The sequence below is a fragment of the Diceros bicornis genome, chromosome 23 (genome assembly GCF_020826845.1).
Source record: "Diceros bicornis minor isolate mBicDic1 chromosome 23, mDicBic1.mat.cur, whole genome shotgun sequence".
Lineage (NCBI taxonomy): Eukaryota > Metazoa > Chordata > Mammalia > Perissodactyla > Rhinocerotidae > Diceros > Diceros bicornis.
The window spans coordinates 587,184-614,751 of record NC_080762.1 but is presented as its reverse complement, the minus strand read 5'-3'; the positions used below and the strand labels follow the sequence as shown (position 1 = coordinate 614,751).

Sequence of the window (27,568 nt, the reverse complement as noted above, 5' to 3'; positions counted from 1 at the left end):
TACTTAATATATACAACCACAAATTACATAAAAATTCCTACATTTAAAGTTCTTAAAAAGTTATAAAACCATAATATTTAAATTATGTACAAATTTTTAAAAAATCAATATCACATCCATGAGACAAATGATGCTTTGCTAAAAATCAGTTTGCCCCTAAACAAGAATATGGTTTGGCTTCCTCAGTAGGGAGCATACTGTCGTTCTGGTTTCTGGACCATCTCTCAGTTATCCCACCAGACTCATCCTCCAGTGACTTGAAACCTTACTCATGGGGGATGTTGTCATTTGGCCTTGCCTTGGCAGTGTGCGTAGTTGACATCTTAAGTCACCTTCTGCATCCTTTCTCATTAGTCATCACAATGAAAAGGTGTTATTTGAAGATCACAAATATAAATGTAAACTCACAGTAAAATGGTGTGGTGATTTTCAGTTACAGAGCAGTCATCGTGGCACTCGGTGTACATGCACAGGTTTAGATGGTCATCGTCATGAACACATAACACTACAGAAACCTCAGAGAGAACTTGCAGGCTGCCGGGGATTCTTTCTTATCATCCATTTGAGTGCACCGGCAGGGGGGCTGTGGGCACAGGTGGCTGTAGCTGGGGTCAGCAGGTGAAGCCCATCCTCGCTGCTGTGAGTGACCCAGAACCCATGGGTGGGCCTGGAGGAACCGTGCCTGCCAGCTCAGGATCCATCCAACTTCAGAAGCCGCAGAGCCGGGGTCACCAGTGTCTGTGGGCCTGGGGGCTGGTAGTTTGCATGATGAACCACGGGGACCTACATTGAGGAACTTGCTGCCAGTGGCACCCAGTGACACCTGCTCCCCTTCTGCCCGCACCACAGCACGTTCTTTCCTTTTCATCCTCTCTCCCTCTCTGTCTCCTTCTCGGCTGTTATGTTAATGGTGTCTTTCTGGCACAGTGAAACTCAAAGTGGAGCAGAAGCTGGAGCAGATCGGGAAGCTGCAGGGGGTGTGGCTGCACACAGCCCACGTCTTGTGCATGGACGCCATCCTCAGTGTGGGCCTGGAGATGGGAAGCCACAACCCCGACTGCTGGCCACACGTGTTCAGGTGCCCGACGGGACCCCGCCCCAGTCCGCTGCACAGTGCACAGCCTCGTAAGACGAGAACACAGCGATAGCTCCACAGTCCTCCCACGACTGAGACGAACAGCTCGTCTCTCCAGGCGTTGGCATTGAGGCGGGCCTGGGACGGAGGAACTGCCCATGGCGCGGGCACAGGGCGGTGCCAGGCTGTTTCTTAAACTCCCCCTTGGCACACGCCTGATGCCTCAGTCCCGTCAGAGCAGCGGTGGGGCAGTGGGGAGCAGGGTCATGGCCCATGGCAGGGCTCGGGCGTCCGGATCTTGCCCAGGGCACCAGCCGGATCTGGGTTCAGTTTAACCTCCTCAAATAGCAAATACAGCCGTGAATGTTTGTCCAGTTTCAAAGAGAAAAGTGTGCAGATCATTCATGGGTTGAAAAACCCGCCTTGAGAGGGACACATGAAAAAGCCGGGATGAATCAGCCGGGAGCAGAATGGGTTTAATGTGGAGGCTCTGCGTTGCTCTCACAGGCAAAATGGGGAAAAGAAAATGACTTAAATTGTATCCAGACAATTTACATGGAATCGAAAACTTGATGATAGACTATCAGAGTGGAGTTTCCAGGCCAGTCTTTAGGGGAACTGGGCGTTTTCTGGACGAGCTGTCTTCATCCCAGCTTCTGTTGGAAGTTGGCGGCTGTTCTGTGTGTTGTGACCCTTCCCTGTGTTTGCCACGGTCAGGAGACCACCCCACCCCCTCCCAGCATTGGTTACGTGGAGCTCTCGGGACCGGGCAGGACGTGGCTGGGCAAAGCCCCGGAGTGGGGCCCACTGTGGCCGGAGGGCCTATCAGCCAATTGCACACTCATTCTGGGATCTCAGAGTAAGGAAACGCTCCCCAAGTCCTAATCAGAGCTCCAGAGAGAGGAGAGAGGGCCCCTTGGGAAAACTGCTCAAACAGCCAAAGTCCAGATGAGCTGTAAGCTGTCCAGGGCGGATCTGGATGGACAGGGCTTCATTACCCACCTTTCTCCCAGCTCGTGGCGAGTGAGTGAATCGAGGATCCTTACCCAATTCCAGCCTGTCTGGTCCAACTCAAAAAATATGTATAGTGAGGAGAGAGAGGGTGAGAGAGGGAGATGTGGCTGTGACAGGAGGAAGGAGGAAGATGGGGGGGACTGCAGAGCTGGCCGAATGTGCTTTGTGTCTCCCTGGGTTGCAGAGCTGGCCTGGCAGGGCTGCAGCTCTTAATGGCTGCTTGTCTGTGGCTCTCTCTAGGGTCTGTGAGTACGTGGGCATGCTGGAGCACACCCACTTCAGCGACGGCACCTCTCAGCCCCCCCTGACCATCAGCCAGCCCCAGAAGGCACCTGGGGGCTCTGAGCTCCTTGGGGCCCCGCAATGTGAGGGCGCCTCCCTGGAGCAGAGCCTGGAGCAGGAGAGCTCGCTGAGCACGACCCCAGTCATCCAGCCTCTGTCCATCCAAGAGCTCATCAGGGAAGGCAGCCGGGGCCGGGCCTCTGACTTCCGCGGCGGAAGCCTCATGACCGGGAGCAGTGCCGCCAAGGTCGTGCTCACGCTGTCCACCCAGGCCGACAGGTGCGCACCGTTCTCCCCTCACCTCCTGGCGGCACCACATCCAGCTCCTCTGGTCTCAGATCACGCCCAGCACAACTTGACGTGTCAGCCAGTCATTTAAACCTCTTGATTTTTTTTCAAATGTGCTCTGTCTCTCACCACACCCCACACTTAGAGTGAGCTATTGTCTGATGACGGGACAGTAGGCTCTGGAGGCATTTGCCCGGGGTTAAAGCTATGCACTTACTCCCTGACGTCAGGCACCTCCACCTCCCTGGGCCCTGATTTCTTCATCGTGAAATAGGGTCATGGGGCCGGCCTGGTGGTGTAGTCATTAAGTTCGAGCGCTCCACTTTGGTGGACCGGGGTTCGCAGGTTTGGATCCCAGGTGCAGACTGACACACCACTGTCCAGCCATGCTGTCGCGACGTCCCATATAAAGTAGAGGCAGATGGGCACAGATGTTAGCCCAGGGCCAGTCTTCCTCAGCAAAAAGAGGAGGATTGGCAACGGATGTTAGCTCAGCACCAATCGTCCTCACAAAAAAAAAAAAAATAGGGTCATAACGTGACTCTCTCACAGGGTAGCCGAGAAGTTAAATTAGTTAGTACACTGGAAGCACTTAAGACAGAACTTGGCAAATAGTAAAAATCCAGTGTGTTTTGATAATATTTTAAAATCCAAGAGTATGATATGTTATGAAACGATGCCCAGCAACCATGTTAAGGTTGAAAGGGAAAAATCGACAGTACCGCAGCTGTTTGATGACACTTCCTGGTGTTGAGAGTGCTTTTAGTCTCCAGTCACACATGGTGCCACCTCACGTCACTCTCCGCACGTGGTGGCCGTGCCCCAGGCCCCCAGCACAGGTTCCGGAGGGCTCACCCCAGGGGACAGCAGGCGGTGGGGATGTGGGAGGAGCAGTCGCTGGCTGGGGCCCGGAAGACCTCAGTACACGTCTGTACATCGCTGCCCCGAGACTCAGCTCTCAGTCTGCTTACGCGGCACGTGCAGGCTGACTGCGGTAATCCCTTCCCTGCTCACCCAGCGAGGTGGTATGAAGGCCTTTCGGAATCTGGCCAGTGGTGTCAGGGAGATGTGGTAGCCACACTGTCTTCCTCCTGGGAAAGAGGGAGAAGAAACAGGCAGTGGGACCCAGAGACCAAATGGAGTTAAATTGGAATTATAAAACAGCAAGAAAAATGTTTTTGTTTCAGTAATTTGAGAATGATTAATCCACCGATTCCCGTCTTGTTCAGTCTCTATTAGACACTCTCCCTTGCCCAGTGTGTGGCACCCCACAGGGCTGCTTGCCCCTGTGGTGTCACCACAGATTTGGGAGGCAGCAGCGGGTGACCCACGAGCAGCGGGAGGCTGCTCGCCTCACTCCTCATGAGGCCACATGAAGTGGTCCTTGGTCTCAACACTCGGGTTCCGGGGAGCCTCGGGTCCCCCTCTAAGTCCTCCTCCTGAACTCTGGAAATTTGTGCGCCCAGCCTAGTGGGAAACAAAAAGAACCCACAAGGCCCATGATGTTAGGAGTAGACACCTGAGCTTCCACACGTCAGGGCTCCGGGTGCCTGAGTCAGAGGGGCTGCCCTCAGGGGGCTTACAGGATCTCCTTTGCTGGGCTTATGTATCCTCCTCAGAGCCAAGCCCAGCATTATTCTCATCAGTTGTAGCCCAACAAAAGCCTTGATTAACTTGCTGGGTTTTTCTTTAATATAGCTTATGAAACTGAAGCTAATTCTAAGGATTCCAGTCTCAGTTATTCAGTTTCTGGGAGCAATTCTTTGCCATCTTTCAACTTCTTTCCAAACATTTTGTGAGTGCCTACCATGGGTGAGCTGGGCCATGAGGATACAAAGATTTTTTTTTAAACGTGGTCTGTGCCCTGCAGATTAAAATCTCGTAGTTAGAGCAGACTTATACCTAGTAATTATAGATAAAATAATACCGTGCATTTCTTTACAGTGTTTACACAACATTCTCATTAATCACTACTAACAAAATTACCATAATCATTCTGCCACAAGGACTTTGCTGAATTGTTTCCAAGTAACAAATCTTTTTGTTTCATCCAGGCTCTTTGAAGACGCTACGGATAAGTTAAACCTAATGGCTTTGGGAGGTTTTCTTTACCAGCTGAAGAAAGCATCACAGGCACAGCTTTTCCATTCTGTCACAGATACAGTTGATTACTCTCTGGCAATGCCAGGTAATTCTTTCCCTGAGAAACTGTGCCACGAGGTTAGGAGGAAACAGCCCAGACCCTGACACCAGCAGCCTGAAGACTGAATCCACGTTCCCTTCGCATACGGCCACTGAGCTGAGTTCAAGGGCAGAATTGTCATCCTTTTAGAGCGTGATGGGTGGGGGCGGTGTTATTCTTGTGGATGGAAGTGTTGCTGCTGCCCCTGCTGCCGCTGTTACACTGCAGCTGCACTGGGTGATTCTACGCAGTTTAGTGCTTGTCATGTAGAAACTGGCCACTCAGGGTGCAGACAGCTTCACATGAGGGTGGGAGCCCTTCTTCATATCACAAACCACCCCACTCACCTCTGTCCAGCCAGCTTACAGAATCGGCTATTGATTCCAAAAGGGACAGGTGGGAGAGAAAAATGCAAGGATCAACAGAAGCCTCATGCCACTCTTAGGAGAACTGCTGTCAGGGCATATCCCTTTAATGATGGGTCAGTATCACTGTCTTCGCTGATGAGGCAGGGGAAGAGGAAAGGCTCTCTGGAAGGCCAGCCTGTGGGAGAGGGAGCAGAGCTGTACTGAGTTGCCCGGGGTCCCAGATGGGTGGCACGGAGCCACATGCTGGGCTCAAGTGCAGCTGTCCCTCAACAGCCAGGGTTGTGCTGAAGCAGTGAGCACCTATCCCTGTGAGTTCAGGCAGAGGCACAGAGCCACATGCTTGGGACCCACCAGGGTGGCAGGTTGGATTGTACAACTTCTGAGGTTCCCTCCGTGTTTAGGAACCTGAAGTTCTAAGTGTAATATATTTGGCCTTTTGATCCTTACTGCAGATTCTGATTTGAGAAACACCGTCCTTACCCCACTAGTTTTTAGTAGACTTTAAAACCTTAGCTATATAATGTCATCCTCCTTGACCCAGCACACTTCCAGAGCATCTCTGAGCCCAGGGTCAACCTTCAAAGGCTTTCGCATGGGAGAAATCAGCAGGCCCTGAGCTCACAAAAAGCAATGAGCAGGGTCAGGAAGAGGCAGCAGACCTAGGAGGAGGAAGCATTGGCTTTGGAATAAGTCAGATATGAGTTAAAATGCTGTGTTCACCACTTACCAGCTGCGTCATCTTAGGTCATTTCACCTTTCTGGCATTCAATTTTCTAATCTGTCAAATGACAATAATTACATTTACTTCTTCAAGTTTGCTTTAAAAATTAAAGTGATTAAAGATGCGAAGAACCAGCACGATGTCTGATGCAGAGTAAACATTCAGTAAATGTCAACCGTTATTATTACTGTCATTTTGAAGTTTATTTGATATGGCAGGACTCATTAGAGAGGCACATTCTGGTTGCAAGAGCCTGATAACGATCAGCATTTTATAGGCAGTGTAGGAGAAGCCACAGGACATGAGGAAGAAGGGAGTGGAGAAGGCTAAAGTGACAGAGGCAAAGAAGTGCAAGAGATCAGAGTAGGCAAGGACTCTGCGGAAGCGGGGCAGGGCAGGTGACTGAGCAGCAAAGGGCCTGCCCTGCTTCGCAGGGGCTTCAGCGGTGGTACTGAAGATTGACGGAGTGGATGATGACAGTGAAAGATGGCGATGACAACAGTAATGACAGGAGCTATGAGTGTGGGTCGGTTAGTATGGGCCAGACCCTGTGTAAGCACTTTAGGAGTATCATCACATTTAATCCTTAGAGGAACTTTAAGAAGGAGGTACTATTGTCCCCACTTTCACGGGGAGAAACTGCAGATTTGGAGAGGTAAACGTCTGGCCCAGCGTAACCCGGTCTCTGAATGGTGGAGCCAGGATCAGCCCAGCAGTCTGACTTTGCAGCCCTCCTCCCTAACCACTGGATCGTTCCTCCTTATCAGCAGGCATTGTTCACACTTGTCACGGCAGCATTGGGGGCACTGGTGGACAGGAGAGGTGGACCCTGGCCTTGCTGAATTAACCACCTGGTCTTCCTCTCCTGTCTTACAGGAGAAATTAAATCCACCCAAGACCGAAAAAGTGCCCTCCACCTGTTCCGCCTCGGGGATGCCATGCTGAGGATTGTGCGGAGCAAATTGCGGCCCCTGCTCCACGTGATGCGCTGCTGGGGCCTTGTGGCCCCGCACCTGGTGGAGGTGAGCGCCTGGACGTGGGAAGCGCAGGGACTCCAGCAGCAGAGCCAGCACAGGGGTCTCCAGTCAGGTGGGGCCACAGTAATGAGAAGGTCTCCGCCACCTGGTCACAAACATCGTAGTCCTCTGATTATACATCATGGCATCTGAAGGATCGCCCCAAAGGGCAGCACTGCCCTGGCTTCTCTCTGACCCTCTTTCTCTGCAGTTATGTGACGTGGCTCGGTGCCCTACAGACAGTTTTTCGTTCTTTATGCTCTGGTATCAGCCTGCATCTGGAGCTTCATTTCTGTACATGAATGTAACCAGGCTTCTGTTCCTGCTAGTCTCTCTTTTCTAATAGCTAAATACTCTGGGCAGTGCCTTCTAGGTAGGGGAACCATACGTCTTGGTTTTCCCAACAAAATAAATCCCAGGACCCGTTTCACTCTCCAAGGGAAGGCAGTTCCTATGATAAATTATAGGGTTACACTTCGTCCCAGCATCTCAGTACATGATGACTGGCTACATCTGAGTTGAAGGGAAAATTGTTGCCCTGATTTGCAGTGATAACTATTCTTCATGGTCCTTTAGTGCTTCTCTGGTAGCCATATGTCATAAAACAAAGTATTTTTGGGGAACTCAGTTTGCTAACCTGAGAACATTCTAGTAAGGACGGGGGTAGAAAACAACTTAGTTACAGAGAAACAGTGTATCAATTATCTATTACACTATAATAAACCACCCTAAAAACCTAGTGACTTAAAACAGCAACCATTTATTTAGCTCCAGATTCTCTGGGGCAGAAATTTAGGCTGGGCTTGGCTGGGCAGTTCTTCTGGTCTGGGCCAGGCTCAGCTGGCCTTACTTGTGTACCTGTGGTCAGCTGGTGCATGAGAGCCTAGACTAGGGAGGCTGGACCAACGGGCCTCTCTGCGTGGTCTCTCACCCACCAGCTGACTAGCCACGCTCGTTCACGTGGCATTCTTAGGATTCCAAGGAAAGAAGAGACCAGGTCCCAAGTCAGAACTACCTTTTAATTCTCTCCTTGTATGGTATTTGCTGTCGTTCCATTGTCCAAAGCAGGTGACGCATCCAAGCCCAGGGTCAGCGTGAGGGGACTGCTGAGGGCGTGGGCACAAGGAGCCCTGAGCCTGTCAGAGCTTTGCCTTGCAGTTGCCCCACCTTCCAAGGGACAGGTGACTAGTCTGACCTTCGCATGTTTGGGCACAGCTGAGAAGGAGACCATGGGCAGTTCCCAGATGAGGTTCTGGTGTCCTTATAGGCAGCATGTTCTGTGCCACCCCAGAAAACTGTCATGTTACAGGAAAAAACAATTACTAGAAACTCTGATTTTTCCAGCAACATTAAAGTAACATTGGAATTGTGTCTGATCAGTTGGTTAAATTATTAAAAATTCAATTCAGTGTGCTGTTCATCTATACTAATCTCCTGGAATTTTTTTGCTATAACAGAATTGCTGCCTCCACCTCCCTACAGTGAGGAGGGTTAGGAAAACCCCTGATGGTGTTGCACTCTCTGGTGAATTTTGCAGGCTGCCTGCCATAAGGAAAGACATGTGTCTCAGAAGGCTGTTTCCTTCATCCATGATATACTGACAGAGGTTCTCACTGACTGGAATGAGCCACCTCATTTTCACTTTAATGAAGCACTCTTCCGACCTTTTGAGCGTATTATGCAGCTGGAGCTGTGTGATGAGGACGTCCAAGACCAGGTCAGTGTGTTGTGGTGGTCAGCATTGGTGTCATCACAGCAGGCTCTCACTGAGTGCGCTGGCAGGCACTGTTGTGTGAGCTTTGCATATTTAATCTTCCTCATAATCCTCTGTGGAATCTGTGACAAAAAGAGGTTAAGCAGTTTAGCTAAGGATACATGATTACTGATTGACCGAACTGGGATTTGAACCAGGCACACGGCTATACTGGCCTATTCTCTTAACCACTGTCATATCCTCTGCTGGGAGACAGATGGTAAAGAGACTAAATGGAGACTTCATACCAAGCATTACGGTGGGCTAGGAACACAGACAGATCCTCTGTCTCTGAAATCTACTAAAAATGTTAAATAAGGGTTAAAAAACTCCTTTTGAGGGGCCGGCCCTGTGCCATAGCGGTTAAGTTGGCGTGTTCTGCTTTGGTAGCCCAGGGTTCACTGGTTCGGATCCTGGGCATGGATCTACTCACCGCTCATCAAGCCATGCTGAGGTGGCGTCCCACATAGAAGAGCTACAACTCTGATATACAACTATGTACTGGGGCTTCAGGGAGAAAAAAGAAAAAAGAGGAAGATTGGTAACAGATGTTAGTGCAGGGCCAGTCTTCCTCAAAAAAAAAAAAAAATTCCTTTTGAATACACTGACACACTGGCAAGAAAGTAGGGATTACTAAGATGCCCAAAACTAAGTAAGAATGGGAAGCCAGAGAAGTAAGCAGAGCTCTAGGATTGGATTTGCCAGGAGGGAATTTGCCGTTAGGTGAAGCTGAGTGTCTGCACTCAATCAAAAACAATCGGCTCATTAGGAAAAAACGTGTCATTGAATACAAAAAGAAAAACAATAAAAATAGACACACACACACCCTCCCCCATCTCCCCTTTGGGGATCCAGATGTTGGAGTTATCAGAGACAAACTTTAAAATAACTGTGCTTAAATGTGTTCAGAAAGATTTAGGATAGCAGGGACTTCGGCTGTGGTTCATGAAGAAGTCAGTGAATCTTCTCCATAAAAATCAAATACACAACAAGAAAAAATTGTCAAAAGCGACCACTTTAGGGATCTGGAAATTGACCAAGGGTAGACAACAAATTGAGTAGTATTTATGTTTAAAAATAGCTCTTGCCAGAACTTTGGTTAAGAACAGGGGGACTGTGTGACCCTCTTGCTGAAGACTGCACTCATCACTCCTGCTCCCAGGCTGTTGGCAAGAATAGAAGTTTGACCAGCGTGGGGCTGACTGGGAAAGTCATCAGTTTTTCTGCTTAAAGGACAGACTTGGTTTGGAGAAGAGGAAAAAAGACCCTTGGTTTGTCAACTAAAAGTTCATTTCATTAGGAAATGAACAAGAGAATCCTACAACTTTGCTAGCCTAAAGTTGCAAGAGTGACCCAGTCAGAAATGTCACATGAGGACACAGGAAACCAGAGATTCTTAGAAGGACTAGATAAGTTCTTCACACATCTCTGGCTGACTAAAACATGGGCATATACAGGACAGACCATAGAGATCCCATCAGAAAGTGAAGACCAGAGAGACTTAAGAACTGGCTGAACTTTGAGGGCTGGCCCGGTGGCGTAACGGTTAAGTTCGCACTCCGCTTAGGCAGCCCGGGGTTCGCAGGTTTGGAACCCGGGCATGGACGGACCTATGCACCGCTTATCAAGCCATGCTGTGGCAGCATCCCACGTATAAAGTAGAGGAAGATGGGCAGGGATGTTAGCCCAGGGCTAATCTTCCTCAGCAAAAAGAGGAGGATTGAGGGGCCGGCCCAGTGGCACAAGCAGTTGAGTGCACGCGCTCTGCTGCAGCGGCCCAGAGTTCGCCGGTTCAGATCCTGGGCATGCACCGACACACCACTTGGCAAGCCATGTTGTGGTGGCATCCCATATAAAGTGGAGGAAGATGGGCACGGATGTTAGCCCAGGGCCAGTCTTCCTCAGCAAAAAAAGAGGAGGATTGGCAGATGTTAGCTCAGGGCTGATCTTCCTCACAAAATAAAAAAAAAGAGGAGGATTGAGAACAGATGTTAGCTCAGGGCTAATATTCCTCACTAAAAAAAAAACCTCACTCAATTTTGAATATTCTCCCCAGCCTACACTCACAGATTGGTTGGCAGAGGATGGAAGCTTTAAAGGTTCAAGGTATTTATTTGAGCACAATCTCTGCCCTCTTCATCAGCTGACCACTAACCTATGCAGACATGGGGCCAACCCTAGGAAGTCAGGCTAAAAATAAATTGAGCAGAGACATTGGTGCCTCATGCCACAGGAAGAGACAGATTCCACAGTATGAGGCCAAGCAACTTAGTTTAAAAGAAAACTGAGGAAAATAAATCAGAATCCAGCATTGCTACAAGATGTTATCTAAAATGTCCAGTTTTCAGCAAAAAAATTATGAGACATGCAAAGAAGAAAGAGTGATACATACTTGGAGGGAAGAACAAAAAGTAGAAACTGACTTAGAGTGAACTCAGATATTAGATTAAGGGACAGAGACTTTAAAGCAGATATTATAAATATATTCAAAGAATTAAAGGAAAATGTGGTGATAATGACTCAAAAATTGGGAATCTGAGTACAGCTACAGTAGAAATTTTGAAAAAATGCAAATTCTAGAGTTGAAGAGTGATAAATGAAATGAAAAATCCACTAAATGGGCTTACCAGCAAGATTTGAGATGGCAGAAGAAAGAATCAGTGATCTTGAAAATAGATTAATAGAAAGTACACATTCTGAAGATCAGAGAGAATTCAGTTTGACCAAAGATAAAGCCTTAGAGACCTGTGAGACAATGTCAGGCATACGTGTAAGGGGGGTCCCAGGTGAAGAAGAGAAAGACAAAGGGGTGGGAAAATGTATTTAGAGATGTAATGGAACCCCAAGTAGGATCAGCACATCAAAGATACCTACAATAGATACATTGTCATCAAAATGCTCAAAGACAAGACAAAACCTTGAGAGCAACAAGAGAAAACAGTCAGTACTGCAGGGGACAACAGTAGACTAATTGCTGACTTTTCCAGGAGGAACAGGCTGGAAGACCATGTAATAACACATTGAAAGTGCTGAAAGAAAAAAAAAGATCAGTGAATAATTCTAGAGACGTTACTTTTCAAAAATGAAGTAAAAACATTCTCAGATTAACAAAAGTTGAAAGAATTCCTTGCCAGCAGACCTGTCCTACAAGAAATACTAAAAGAATTCCTTCAGACTGAAAGGAAATAACACAAGATGGTAAATCAGTTTCACAAGAAGTAATGGTACCTATGTAGGTAAATATAAAAGATTATGTATATATTTCCTCTTTTTCTTAATTTATTTTAAAAATATTTAAAGCAATAACTGCAACACTATTTTTTGATTTATTAAATATAAAAATGTAATATAAATAACAGCAGAAAGAAGGGGGAGAAAAATGCAACTGTGTAGAAGTAAAGTTGCTACATTTTGCCAGAATTAAGCCAGTATTAACCTGAAGTGTATTGTGATAAATTGAAGATGCATGTTATAATCCCTAGGGCACCAACCAAGAGAGTCAAACAAAAGACAGATTAACAATAAACAGAGGAATTAAAATAGTACACTAAAAATATGTTTAACACAAAGGAAGGTGGTAAAGCAGGAGCAGGAACAAAAAACACTGATATATATGGAAAACAAATAGCAAAGTGACAGATGTAAATAGAGCCGTGTCAATGATAGCCTTAAATATGCATTGGTGAAAAGATGCTCAGCATCGTTAGTCATTAGGGAAATGCACAATGAGATATCACTTCAAACCCCACTAGGATGCCTTCAATTAAAAAAGACAGGTGATAAGTTTTGGTGAGGACGTGGATTAGTGCGAACCCTCATACTCTACTGGTGGGAGGGTAAAATGTGTCACCGCCATGGAAAACAGTCTGGCAGTTCCTCAAAAGGTCTATACCCAAGAGAAATGAAAACATACGTCCTTACAAATCTTGTACACAAACATTCATAGCAACATTATTCATAATAGCCAAAAAGTTGGAAACAGCCCAAAATCCATCAGCTTATAAATGGATAAATAAAATGTGATATATCTACGCAATGAAATATTATTCGGCAATAAAAAATATAAAGTACTGATTTGTGCTACAGCATGGATGAACTTTGAAAACATTACATTAAATGAAAACCTGTCACAAAAGACCACATTTTATATGATTGCATTTATATGAAATGTCCACAGTAGGCAAATCTATAGAGACAGAAAGTAGATTAGTGGTTGCCTAGGGCAGAGGACAGGGTGGTGGGGTGGGGAATGACTGCCAACAGGTACTGGGTTTTAGGGGGCCTCAATGAAAATGCTCTAAAATTAGATTGTGGTGATGGTTACACAACTCTGTGAATATGGTTAAAGACATTGAATTATACATTATAAATGGGTAAATTTTATCCTATATGATTTGTATTTTAATAAAGATGTTTTAAAAACAGGAATTGACCAAACTATCAAAAGGCAGAGATTGTAAGACTGGATAAAACAACAAGATACTACAATATGCGGTCTACAAGAAACAGATTTTCAGTTCAAAGACAAATAGATTGAAAGTAAAAGGATTGAAAGTGATATGTGTGCAAACAGTAATCTTGAAAGAGCTGGGGTGACTATATTAATGTCAGGCAAAATAGACATTAATATGAGAAATATTACTAGAAATAGAGACATTTAATAATTATGAAGAGGTCAATATATTAGGAAGATATATCAATTATAAATGTATATATACCTAACAATAAAACCTTAAATAGACAGGAAGCAAAAACAGAATTGAAAGGAGAAATAGACAATGTAAGAATTATAGTAGGAGGGAAAGGGGAGTTACTGTTTAATGGGGACAGAGTTTCAGTTTGGCAAAAGGAACATGTTCTGGAGAGGGATGGTAGTGATAGTTGCACAATAATGTGAATGCACTTAATGCCCTTGAACTGTATACTTAAAATGGTTAAAATTTTATGTTAGGTATAATTTTACCACAATAAAAAAAGAGAATTATAGTGGGACTTCGCAGCGCTCCTCTCTCAGTAGTTGATAGAGCAACTAGACGGTGAATCAGTGAGGATGGAGAAGAGAGACAGCAGCAGCAACCAGCCTGCCCTGACTGACGTCTGCAGCACTCCACCCAACAGACGAACACACGTTCTTTTCCAGGGCACATGGAACGTTCTCTGTGATGGATGATACACTAGACTCAGTAAATGAAATAGAATTGAAATCATACACAGTATCTTTTCCAGCCACAGTGAAATTAAATTCAGAGTCAACAACAGAAGGAAATATGGAAACCAAACAACTCAATTCTGAGTAGCCCATGGGTCAAAGAAGAAATTACCAAGGAGACTAGAAAACATCTTGAATAAATGAAAATGGAAACACAACATATCAGAATTTGTGGGATACAGCTAAAGCAGTACTTAGAGGGAAATTATGACTGCAGATGCTCATAGTAGTAAGGAAGAAAGACCCAAAATCAATAATCTAAACTTTCACCTCAAGACACTACAAGAAGAGTTCATCCAAGGAAGATAAAAGGAGGACAAAATAAGCCAGAGCAGAAACCAGTGAGATTGGGGAAATCACTGAAACCACAAATTACCAAAATCAAATGAAAGTGGGACATCACTGAAAACCCTACAGAAACCAAAAAAATTATAAGAGAGCATTATGAGAAAATTTATGCCAATGAAATAGACAACTTAGACAAAATGGAAAAATTCTTAGAAAGACACAACCAAAACTTTTTCAATAATAAATAGAAAATCCAAATACATAGACCTATATCAAGTAAAGAAATTGAATTACTAATTTAAAATCTTCCCACAAAGAAAACTCAAGCCCTGTTGGTTTCATTGTGAATCTGTAAACTATTTAAGGAAGAAATAATAGCCCTACACAAACTCTATCAGAAAATAGAAGAGGAAGGATGGCTTGTAAACTCATTTTATGAGGCCAGTTTTACTCTGATACCAAAACCATAAGGAAAGAAAACTACAGACTAATATTCTTCATGAATGTAGACCCAAAAATCTTTTAAAGATTTTTAGCAAACTAAATCTAGTAACACATAAAGAAGATTAAACACTGTGACATACAGAATTTATTCCAGAAGTGTAAGGTTGGCTTAATAGCTCAAATTCAATTAATAGAGGATTGAAACCACATGGTCATCTAATTAGATATAGAAAAAACACTTGACAAAATCCAACACCCATCTTCAATAAAAACTTTTAAGAAATGAGGACTAGAAGGAATTTTCTCAATTGGATAAAGGGCATCTTTGAGAATCTTAGATCTCACGTCACACTTCATGGTGAGGGACTGAATGCTTTTTCCCTATGATCAGGAACAAGTCAGGATTTCCATCTTTACTGTTTCTATTCAATATTATAACGTTTACTCATTGTATAAAAAATTAAAGGCATCCACATTTGAAAAGCAACGTAAAACTGTCTTAGTTCACAGATAATGCGGTCTTGTATGTAGAAAATCCTAAGGGGTTTACAAAAAATTACTAGAATTAATAGTGAGTTTAGCAAGATCACTGGGTATAAGAGCAACATATTAAAATCAATTGAATTTTTTATTGGTGTCATAATAGTTTACAACATTGTGAAATTTCAGTTGTACACTATTATCTGTCAGTCACTATACATATGTGCCCCTTTACCCCTTGTGCCCACCCACCAACCCCTACCCCTCTGGTAACCACTAATCTGTTCTCTTTCTCCATGTATTTGTTTATCTTCCACATATGAGTGAAAACATACGATGTTTGTCTTTCTCAGTCTGGCTTATCTCGCTTAACATAATACCCTCAAGTTCCATCCATGTTGTTGCAAATGGGACGATTTTGTCTTGCTTTATGGCTGAGTAGTATTCCATTGTATATCTAGCACATCTTCTTTATCCAGTCATCAGTCGATGGGCACTTGGGTTGCTTCCACATCTTGACTATTGTAAATAATGCTGCCATGAACATAGGGGTTCATGAGTCTCTTTGAATTGTTGACTTCAAGTTTTTTGGATAAATATCCAGTAGTGGTATAGCTGGATCAGATGGTATTTCTATTTTTAATTTCTTGAGAAATCTCCATACTGTTTTCCATAGCAGCTGCATCAGTTTGCATTCCCACCAACAGTGTATGAGGGTTCGTTTTTCTCCACAACCTTTCCAACATTTGTTGTTTTTTGTCTTGGTAATTATGGGAATTTTAATAGGTGTAAGGTGATATCTCATTGTAGTTTTGATTTGCATTTACCTGATGATTAGTGATGTTGAACATCTTTTCATGTGCCTTTTGGCCATCTGTATATCCTCTTTGGAAAAATGTCTGTTCATATCCTCTGCCCATTTTTTGATCAGGTTGTTTGTTTTCTTGTTTTTGACTTGTATGAGTTCTTTATATATTTTGGAAATTAACCCCTTGCCAGATATATGATTTGCAAATATTTTCTCCCAGTTGGTGGGTTGTCTTTTTGTTTTGTTCGTAGTTTCTTTTGCCTTGCAGAAGCTCTTTAGTCTCATGAAGTCCTGTTTGTTTTTCCTTTGTTTCCCTTGCCCGAGTAGATATGGCATTCAAAAAGATCCTTCTAAGACTGATGTCAAAGAGTGTACTGCCTATATTTTCTCCTAGAAGTTTTATGGTTTCACATCTTACCTTCAAGTCTTGAATCCATTTTGAGTTAATTTTTGTGTATGGTGTAAGATAATGCTCTGCTTTCATTCTTTTGCATGTGGCTGTCCAGTTTTCCCAACACCATTTATTAAAGAGACTCTCCTTTCTCCATTGTATGTTCTTAGCTTCTTTGTTGCAGACTAGCTGTCCATAGATGTGTGGTTTTATTTCTGGACTTTCAATTCTGTTCTGTTGATCTGTGTGTCTGTTTTTGTACCAGTACCATGCTGTTTTGATTACTATAGCTTTGTAGTATATTTTAAAGTCAAGAATTGTGATGCCTCCAGCTTTGTTCTTTTTTCTCAGGATTGCTTTAGCTATTCGGTGTCTTTTGTTGCCCCATGTGAATTTTAGGATTCTTTGTTCTATTTCCATGAAGAATGTCATTGGAATTCTGATTGGGATTGCATTGAATCTGTAGATTGCTTTAGGTAGTATGGACATTTTAACTATGTTTATTCTTCCAATCCATGTGCATGGAATATTTTTCCATCCCTTTATGTCATCATCAATTTCTTTCAATAGTGTCGTATAGTTTTCATTGAACAGGTCTTTCACCTCGTTGGTTAAATTTATTCCTAGATATTTTATTCTTTTTGTTGTGATTGTAAATGGGATTGTCTTCTTGAGTTCTCTTTCTGTTAGTTCGTTATTCGAGTATATAAATGCAACAGATTTTTGTAAATTGATTTTGTACCCTGCAACTTTGCTGTAACTGTTGATTATTTCTAATAGTTTTCAGATGAATTCTTTAGGGTTTTCTATATATAAAATCATATCATCTGCAAACAGCAAGAGTTTCACTTCCTCCTTGCCTATTTGGATACCTTTTATTTCTTTTTCTTGCCTAATTGCTCTGGCCAAAACCTCCAGTACTATGTTGAATAAGAGTGGCAAAAGTGGGCACCCTTGTCTTGTTCCTATTCTCAGAGGGATGGCTTTCAGTTTTTCCCCATTGAGTATGGTGTTGGCTGTGAGTTTGTCATATATGGCCTTTATGTTGAGGTGCTTTCCTTCTATACCCATTTTATTGAGAGTTTTTATCATAAATAGGTGTTGGATCTTGTCAAATGCTTTCTCAGCACCTATTGAGATGATCCTGTGGTTTTTATTCCTCATTTTGTTAATGTGGTGTATCATGTTGATTGTCAATTGAATTTTATAGCTGAGAAATAAATTATCAAAAATTGAAATTAAGAGAACAATTTCATTCACAAGAGCATCAAAAATAATAAAAGATTTAGGGCCGGCCCGGTGGCGCAAGTGGTTAAGTGCGCGCACTCCGCTGCAGCAGCCCAGGGTTCGCCGGGGTCGGATCCCGGGCGTACACTGACGCACCGCTTGTCAAGCCATGCTGTGGCAGCGTCCCATGTAAAGTGGAGGAAGATGGGCACGGATGTTAGCCCAGGGCCAGTCTTCCTCAAGCAAAAAGAGGAGGATTGGCAGATGTTAGCTCAGAGCTGATCTTCCTCACAAAAATAATAATAATAATAATAATAATAATAATAAAAGATTTAGAAATAAATTTAGCAAAAGTTCAAGACTTTTGCACTGAAAACTACAAAACATTGCTGAGAAAAAGTAAAGAATATTCAAATAAATTATGAGATATACTGTGTTCATGGATTGAAAGACAATATTTTTTAAATGGCAAATTTCCCCAAATTGATGTGTACATTCAGTGCAATTTTGAAGAAATCAGCAAGATGATTCTCAGATTTATATGCAAGTTCAAAGGATCTAGAATAGAGAAAACAAATTTGAAAAAGAAGAACCATTTTGGAGAATTTACACTACTTGATTTCAGAACTTTAGTCATCAACACAGTGTGGTATTGGTGTAAGGATAGACCTATAAATCAATGCAACCGAATAGAGAATACAGAAATAAATTCTTACGTTTAATTAATTAATTTTTGACAAAGATGCCATTGCAGTTCAGTGGAAGGAGAGGATATTATTTTCAGCAAATGGTGCTTGAACACGTGCAGTAAAAATGAACTCACACCCTTACTTCTCACCATACACAAAAAAGCAATTCAACACAGATCACGTAAGAGAAAAAACTAAATGTTTCTACAAAAAGACACAGGAGACAATCTTTGAGACCTTGAGTTAGGCAAAGGTTTCTTAGAAATGACACCGACATGATCCATAAAAACAAAAACTGATGAATTGGATTTCATCAAAATTAAAAACTTTGCTCTTCAAAAGACACTATTTAAAAATAATAAAAAGACAAGTCCAAAGCTGTGAAAAAATATTTGCAAATCATGTATATCAGGAAGAACTTGAATCTAGAATGTATAAAAACTCTAAAAACTCAGTAAAAAGACACTAATGAGAAAAGAAAAACCTAATTTAAAGAATAGCAAAATATTTACAAATGTCTGATAAGCATGTGAAAAGTTGCTCAGCAACATTAGTCATTAGTGAAATGCAAATTAATACAATATGGATGCTTATTTAGAAGATTTTTGAGTGAGTTTGTCTGGTTTCTGATTTTTCTCTTTCACTAAAATTAACCCAGAAATGGGGAGCAGAGAAGTACATCACCCTTCCCAGAAATTCCCCTGCTTCTTTTAAGGGAAGGGTTTTAAGTGCCACCTCCTTTGCCTCTGCCAGGTCGTCACGTCCATCGGTGAGCTGGTTGAAGTGTGTTCCACCCAAATCCAGTCGGGGTGGAGGCCCTTGTTCAGTGCCCTGGAAACAGTGCACAGCGGGGACAAGTCTGAGGTGAAGGAGTACCTGGTTGGTGACTACTCCATGGGTAAGAGTGTTTATTGATTTTGTATCCTGAAACTTCACTGAATTCGTTTATTTTAATTTTTTCGGTGGAGTCTTTAAGATTTTCTATATGTAAGATCATGTCATCTGCAAACAGAGACAATTTTACTTCTTCCCTCCAAAATTGAATGTGTTTTATTTCTGTTTCTTGCCTAATTGCTCTGGCTAGGCCTTGCAGAGGAGTGAGTGTGGAAGGAACGTGTGAGTGATTTTTGCTGTAGAGCAATAGTTCTCTTGCAAGCTTCATGCTATCCAAAGAAAGTGAACAAGAAGGAAGACTGGCATTCAGCTGTTGTACCAGCAGGAAATAAGCTGGTGCAGCAGGTACACAGGTGCTGAGCTCTGCCTGAGCTTCGTCAGGCCCTGCCCTTACCAGCGGGTTGGACAAAAGGCCGAGAGACTTCCCTTGTTTCGCTTATACATATCTGCGTTGAGTGAATTTGTAAAGCCAAAAAGAAAAACGTCATCTGCTTGCTAGTAAGAAGCAGAGCAGTATCATAACACTGGGGGATCTGAATTAGGGAGATCAGATCTGGCTGGAAATAGATGGGCACCCATATGGCAGGCCCAACAGCCAGGGGCGTTGTGTCAGGGTCCCCAAGACCACCCCTATGTGCAGAGACCCACCAGAAGGCCTCAGGGCTCAGCATGTAGTTATGCTAAGATTTATCATACGCTCAGATTTATTACAGGGCTCACAGCTAAGGTTTATTATAGCAGCATAGTATGGACAAGCCAGATCATAAGGGAAACAGAATCTGGGGGATCCCTGTGCAGGCTTCCTAGTGTTCTCACCCTCCCTCAAAGGGTCTCATGGAGCACACTCTTCCCCAGAAGTGAAAAGGCAGCAACATGAGTGTGATGTTTCTGCCCGGGGAAGCCCAGCTGAGGGCTGGTCATGTAGGTACCCTCTGCTTAGCAAGCACCGAAATCTAGACTCCCCGAAGGCAAGTGGGTGTTCAGAATAAACCATATTGTTTGCACAAACAGTCTAGGCACAGTGAACCACCCTTATCAGTTACCTGTTGCCTGGGAATATTCTGAGAGCCAAGTTCCCAGATGCCAGCCGAGGGCCAGCCTTGCAAGCAGACCTTTCTAAGGACGGCAGTCCCATGCCTGCTATGTTGACTCTTTTCTGCATGGGCATGAGTAATTAGCATGTGCCATGGGGGGCTTGTCTAAACCTTCCCTCCCTAGAATTATGTGCACAGAACTCCAGAGGCCCGCCTGTTTCACTGCCCTCTGACCCACACATTGCCTCAGCCTTGCGTTCAACCAGCTCTGCCCTCCTTTCTGCTGAGCTCCCCTGCAGGCACAGCTGAGAAGGACGACATGGGAGCTAAGCCAGTTGTCCAGTCAGAAGGCCCAGGCTTCCCTACAGTACATCTTTTCCCAGGCCCCATGGAATGTGCTGGGAGTACTGGCAACCTGAAGGGAAGAGACTTCGCTGTCTTAAAACTCTACAATCTTCCTCCCTCAGGAAAAGGCCAGGCTCCAGTGTTTGATGTATTTGAAGCTTTTCTCAGCACCGACAACATCCAGGTCTTTGCGAATGCAGCTACTAGTTACATCATGTGCCTTATGAAGTTTGTCAAAGGACTGGGTAAGCAGAGTCCTCCTCTCGTGCCTCATGACAGCAGGGGGCCCTTTCGGGGATGGCTTTGTCTGAACCTCCCGGAGCAAGCAAGCTTCTGGGATATAGGCAGATGGCGGTGCATTGTATACTCAGAAGCAGAAAGCTTACTGTCAAAGCAGCTTGGATTTTGTCCAGGGTTATTTTTCATTGTATTCTTGGGATAATCTTGTAATGATGCGTGTTTTCAATCTATACGTTATTTTACTCCAGCTTCTTTTTGAATCTTAAAATAGTCAGTATTTACTCAACAGTTGTCCTTACGCAGGAAACTGCTGTCCTCGATGTCACGTAGTCAGCAGCCCGAGTTTGAGTTCCCAGCTCCTAAACAAAAAATAAGAATGCCTCCCCCCAGGCCTTATTAATCGTAAAATGTATTTTGGAAGTATAGAGATCGCCCTTCTTTGAGGCCTCACGTATTTCAAGAACTACCTAGCTGGTTTTGTGATTAATTTAGGAATACTTTAACACAGTAGAGGCATGCTGTACAACATTACCTGCTGTAACATCTGGGGTGCAATGGAAGGCAGTGGTGGTTAGTTAAACCAAAAGTTTAGAAGAAACTTAAGTCTTAAAGTTTTGAGGGTTTCACCCTGGAGTGCTCTTAGACCTAGAACCTGAGGGTCTTTTATGTAAGGAAAATATAAGGTTCACAATATTCTTTTCTGTTCTTGCTAAACAACTGACAATTCCTTTGTAAAAGAAAACTGGACACAAAGAAGCTAGGTGACTTCACTCATGTTCCCCTATGTTAGAGCAGGAACAAAATGTAAGTTTCAGGATAGAGGCTGGAGGCCCCAGGTCTGATCTGTGGGCCTTGGGATAAGTGCAGGACCCTCATTCTCTTCTCTGCACTCTGGGAAGTAGAGGGCTGAGCCGAGGCAAGCTTGGCAGCCCCTCGCTTATCGACTCTATGTACAGGGCTTCACAGGAAGATTTCTTTGAAATGACAGAGTAACAGGTAATTTTTTTTTTAACTCTGCTCTATATTAAATGGAAGCCAAGTAATTTAGTGTCTTAATCATAAGATCACCTTAAAGTATGAATCTTTGCATTAGATAGTAGAAAATTCAGGTAAAACTCACTCCTCCTTTACTCACATGACTGCCACACTCCCACTTCTGACACCAGATGTGTGGGTTTTTTCCTACACCAAGCAATTTTCTGTGACACCAGCTAGATGTCCTACAATTCAGTTCAATTCTGACACTAACCAGAGTTCACACAGACCCCACAGGTTAAGGGCTCAGTCCTAGGAGACTGCCCCCCATCTCAAATGCCAATTGCAAGTAGTAGGTCCCCAGGTTACCCACAACTTCAGTCCACTTGTCTACAAATCAGAGGTTCTTATGACCCCCACCCCTTGGATTCAGTTTGTTAGAACAGCTCACAGAACTCAGGGAAATGCTTACGTTTACCAGTTTATTCTATAATAGAGGATGTGATAAAGGATAGAGATGAACACCAGATAAAGAGATACACAGAATGGGGTCCAGAAAGGTCCTAAGCGCAGGAGCGTCTGTCCCCGTGGAGTTGGGGTGCACCCACCTCCTGGTGTGGATGTGTTCATCAACCCAGAAGCTCTCCAAACCCCATATTTTGGAGATTTTTATGGAGGCTTCATCATGTAGGCATAATCAATCGTTAACTCAATTTCCAGCCCCTCTCCCCTTCCTGGAGCATAGAGGGTGGGGCTGAAAATTCCAAGCTTCTAATGGTGTGGTCCTTCTGGTGACCAGCTCCCAACCAGGGGTCCACCAAGCATTGCCTTATTAGAACAAAAGACTCTCCTATCACCCAGGAGATTCCAAGGGACTTAGGAACTCTGCATCAGGAACCAGAGTCAAAGCCCAAATATTAGAACGAAAGATGCTCCTAGCATTCTTATCACTTAGGAAATTACAAGGTTTTAGGAGCTCTGTGCCAGGAACTGGGGGCAGAGACCAATGTATATATTTTCTATTATTTCACAGTCCTGTATTTCATTTAAGAACCATGATTATTGGTATTCTATTGTTCAGTGAACTGTTGAGTTCCTGCTACATGGGTGTGGTGGTCTGGACGTGCTGTGGGGATACAAAAATGACTAAAACATGCTTCCTGCCTGTGAGAGACTCACAGACACATAAATCAATAATTACCGTTCAGGAAGTTGAATACATTTATAGAGGCTGGTAAAAAAAAAAGCCATTTATGCTGAAATGAACAAGCAGCTGAAACGGGTGTGTGGTAGTGGGGTCCATGCAGGCTTCAGGAAGGGAGTGACATTTGAAGTTTGTGGAGGGAGCTGTCTGTTTAGTTTTCTAAAGATATGGGTACACTGGGGGTGCCCACATTGGAGGGATAATGGGTGAGGAGTTGGAAAGAAGGAAGAGGCCAGGCTGTGAGGCTCTGCAGGCCACCTCAGGGAATCTGGGATATGTGGGAAAGGTTTTTAAGCTAAAGAGTGGGGCTATCACATCAATATCAGAGACTAAACTCTGGCAAGCACGTGTCTCTGTATGTGGGGACAAGAGGCTGCAGTGGGAAACTAGTGCTGCGGTGGTTTGGGAGAGCATAGAGAGGATGGAATTCAGGATATTGGAGAGGTGGGATCTACAGGATGGGACTGCTCGGATGTGGGGCCTGGAGAGGAGGAACTAAGGATGACTCCCCACTCCCCAAGTTTCTTGCAAAGACTGATGTTACCCAGAATTTGTATGTCCAAAAGGAGAGCAGATTAGGTGTGGAGGAGAAGAAAATGTAGTTGGACATTTGGACATGTTGAGTTTCTGTGAAATATTCAGGTGGAGATGCCTAGCAGTATGTTAGAAATTTGAGATTTTATCTTAGGGAGGGAGATGGGACCTGAAAATAGAGATGCAGAATTATCGATGTGCACGTGAGTATATTTAAAACAGACAGGTTCTGTTTTTTCTATGAATTATAAGGTGAGTTATTTGTGTGAGGCTTGCCGTCCGTGGGACGTCTGAGCCCCCAGTATAGCCATGCTGGCTTGTACTGCCCGGCTCTGGGGAGCGCCATCTGCACAGACTTTGATGAGCAGCGCAACAGCTTCAGTAGAAACTTTGGAACACTCACTGTCATCAGCAGGATAGGAAAGGAATTTATTTTTAATTCCCATGTGGTTATTTCAGCATGAATTTGAGCTGGTCTGTGTTCTTACATTGTAAGGTGTGCTACTCTAAACTGGGGTTGACAGACTGTGGCCCACAGTCTGTCTGTGGCCAAATCTGACCCACTCATAGTTTTTGTGTGTGTGTGTGCCAATCTTCCTCTTTTTGCTGAGGAAGACTGGCCCTGGGCTAACATCCATGCCCATCTTCCTCTACTTTTTATGGGACGCTGCCACATCATGGCTCTATAGGCGGTGCACCGGTGCATGCCCGGGATCCGAACCCGTGAACCCTGGGTCGCTGCAGCGGAGCTCGCGCACTTAACCGCTTGCGCCACCGGGCCGGCCCCCACTCATAGTTTTTATAAACCAAGTTTTATTGGAGCACAGCCATGGTCATTTGTCTATGGCTGTTTTTGTGCTACATTGTAGAGTCGAGAAGTTGCAGCAAAGACAGTATGGCCTGCAGAGCGTAAAGTTTTTACTGTCTGGCCCTGTACAAAAACGTCTGCCAATCCCTGATCTAAAACATAGGAAAGGTTTATCTTTTGTTTTTTTTTCAAGAAGAAACATGCCTCTTTATCTGCTTCTAAATTTTAACTAATACCTAGTAATTATGTCTGTTTACCCACAGCTGCTTGCTATGATTGTAGACAGTTAGAAGTAATTACAGTACTGTGGAATGATTTTATTAAAAAGATAGAAATAGATTCATAACATGAAAAGAAAAATGATAATTCTAACTGCTATTTACCTATGGAATATCTAGATGCCCTCGACAGATCTGTTAAGTCTCTAGACATGTACACAAACAGTAGAAATCATTTCAGTTCCATTAAGTGGTCTCTATACCCAGACCCCAGATGTCTGGAATCTTCCTCGAGCCTTCATTTATCATCACTACTGTGCGCTGAGCGCTGGCAGCAAACAAGGCCCTCCTCAAGTAGGGAGGGCTCAGTGCTTCCTTCCAGCCAGCGCGGGGCTTGTCTCCGGGATCGTCCTCTGTCATCAAAGCTTCAGCAGTCACACCATCAGCAGCAGGGGCCCAGGTACCAAAGAGCACCGTCCAGGAACTGAAAGTACTGGCGTAGAATGTGGAAACGTGTTTGTTGTTGAGTCAAAAAGGATGTTACCAAACAAAATACTCCCAACAGAATAAGATGGACAGTGTGTCCTAACTGTATTTAACATGTACTCATGCGGGGGAAGTGACCAAAAGGATTTTTCTCAGGGTTGTACAATTTGGACTAGTTTTTCCTTTCTTCTTTTTTTATCTATTTTAGTAGACATTTGGTGAACTAATGCTATATGACTAAATCAGTCTTCTGCTGTGATGGGATAAACAAGGGTAACTTGGTTTGTCTCTGTCCCCCTTGCTGCCTCTAGGGGAGGTGGACTGTAAGGAGATTGGAGACTGTGTCCCAGGACCAGGAGCCACGTCCCCAGACCTGTGCCTCCCTGCCCTGGATTACCTCAGGCGCTGTTCTCAGGTAGGGGCATGCTCGTGCTGAGCCCCAGCCCTGAAACTGGCCTCAGAAGATGCTTGCAAAACATGTGTGGATGTCTTGCTGAAGTCCAAGAGAAACACTTTCTGCTCAATGAGGAGATGGGGGTTAGATTTGGTGTATAAATTTTTGTCCCCACCCCTTTCGTGAAGGAGAGAAAGAAAGTGATAAAGATACACTGGGACACACAGCTGGATCCTGAGACCTTTGAAGTGTCTCATTTATGCTCCGATGCATGAACTACCAAAATCTCTATATTTGTGTCCGGCTGTAGGGAAGGAGTCATGAGGTCGTGGGAAGTCTTCCTGATAGTACCACAGCCTGGATGGTGGGGGTGCAAACAGTGAAAAGAGACATAAAAAGAATGAGAGAGATGTATTTGATGAAGATCTAGTAAAGAAATCCAGTAATGTGAACAGTGACCTTGGTTGTGCTAAATCCAATAATTCTCTGTCCTTATCCGTGTCAAATGCTGCTAGAACAAGACTATACACCTCTCTGAAAGCCCTTTCCGCCCAGGCTTCAGTGACACCCTTTCTCAGTAGCTTTTCTCCTATCTGAGGATGTTTCTGCAGGCCTCTCCTCTTCTGTCTGTATCCTCTCCCTCAGTGACAGCATTAAGCCCCGTGGCTTCAGAAAGGACACGCGGCCCTGGCTTCTTCCTCCAGCTGCCTGCACAGGCCCCACGTGACATGACCCCCACTCCCTCCCCACCCTCAGACCCTCCTCACTCACTGTGCTCCAACCACACTCATTTCCTGCCCCTCAAATACCCCCCTGGTTACTGCTCAGGGCCATTGCTGTCCCTCTGCCTGGAATTTTTTCCTCAGATCTCTGTGTGACACTCCTATCTCCAGATCTCATCTGAAACGTCACCCCCTCTGAGGGACCAGGGTTTGAGTATCTACAAGCTCCTCCAACCTTCCCCACACAACCCATCACTCTTTCTAGGCCCACTGGTCTAATTTTTCCCACAACATTTGTGTCAGAAATTTTATTTATTTGTGAAGGATTATTGTCTGGAAGACCCACAGGACAGAAATTTTGTCTGTCTCACTCACAGCTGTTTCCCTGGTCTCTAGAGCAGGCACAGTTCTGATTCGGGAAGATAGAAGGACCCCTGGGAGTTTGCCTGGGGCCTGGGCTCTAGCAGCCAGAAGGGAACACAGAGCCCGGGCAGTCTCTTAGCTCTGTTCTCATACCTTCGTCTCTCCACCTTGCCCTCAGATGCCTCCATCTCCCCATTTGCCCCGTTTTCTTGACGTTGAGTCAGGGAAGGGGAAATCAGATCTGGTGTCCCATTTGCCTGCAGACTCTCTTCTCAGTGATCCCATAGAGCACTTTCTCCCTTAGGCAAAAACTCTTGATGTGTTTCATGGCTCCCTCGTAGGTTTATAAAAGTCTGTAAAACTCATATGCAGTTGAGATGCTGAAGAGGTGTCCAGAGTCGTCTTCCTCTGCCTCTTTGTTGCTGTTGGTGCTGTTGCATCTGCTTGAGCTACCTCAGAATCCAAATCACAAACAACTTCAAAACATGCATGCGCTGGGAGCTTCTCTGCTTCTCTCTCTTCCTTCCATTACTGTTCTATAATTTTATTGTTTTTTAACACCCAGAGTGCAATTTATAATTGCAATTTGGTATTTTTTTATTTAGTTATTGGCCAAAATCTACAAAATGCCCATAAAGCCAATATTCCTTAGTGGGCGACTTGCTAGCTTGCCTCGAAGACTTCAGGAGCAGTCAGCCAGCAGTGAGGATGGAATTGAGTCAATCTTGTCTGATTTTGATGACGACACTGGTAAGTTAATTGATTGGACTAAACCAGCTGATTTGCTTTGTTCATCTTCCCAGAAGTTTAAACCATGAATGAAGTAGCTTGTAGGTCATGAATGACTATCCATTTTTGTTGTTATTGTTTGTAATTCTAACAGAAAAAGTCTACCTGAAGTTTCCATGGACTCTCCAAAAACATTTTACAGCTGACGCCTCCAAACCCATCCTTTTAGGTGGATCCCTCCATCTAAAACCAGTGCAGATTTGCAGATTCCACTAAATATGGTTTCTAACTCCGAATTCTCCTGAATTTAGCAAATTGGAATGTGGTTGCATCTGGTGCATTGGTACTTAAATTGGCTGGTAATTGTCCTTAATACCTTCTAGGAAA

General features: G+C 44.2%; 1 protein-coding gene across 5 annotated transcripts in view; it reads left to right on the top strand.

The window, feature by feature from the left end:
* Nucleotides 1–27,568, top strand: part of ARFGEF3 (ARFGEF family member 3) — a 158,050-nt gene that overhangs the window by 112,374 nt on the left and 18,108 nt on the right. For all 5 annotated transcript variants that reach the window (XM_058566189.1, XM_058566187.1, XM_058566186.1 and 2 more), the window contains 9 exons: nucleotides 928–1,078; nucleotides 2,330–2,650; nucleotides 4,714–4,847; nucleotides 6,807–6,952; nucleotides 8,484–8,663; nucleotides 18,989–19,133; nucleotides 20,631–20,753; nucleotides 25,285–25,388; nucleotides 27,058–27,202. In XM_058566189.1, coding sequence (XP_058422172.1) covers nucleotides 928–1,078; nucleotides 2,330–2,650; nucleotides 4,714–4,847; nucleotides 6,807–6,952; nucleotides 8,484–8,663; nucleotides 18,989–19,133; nucleotides 20,631–20,753; nucleotides 25,285–25,388; nucleotides 27,058–27,202 — 1,449 coding nt within the window. The remainder of the gene's footprint in view (nucleotides 1–927; nucleotides 1,079–2,329; nucleotides 2,651–4,713; nucleotides 4,848–6,806; nucleotides 6,953–8,483; nucleotides 8,664–18,988; nucleotides 19,134–20,630; nucleotides 20,754–25,284; nucleotides 25,389–27,057; nucleotides 27,203–27,568) is intronic.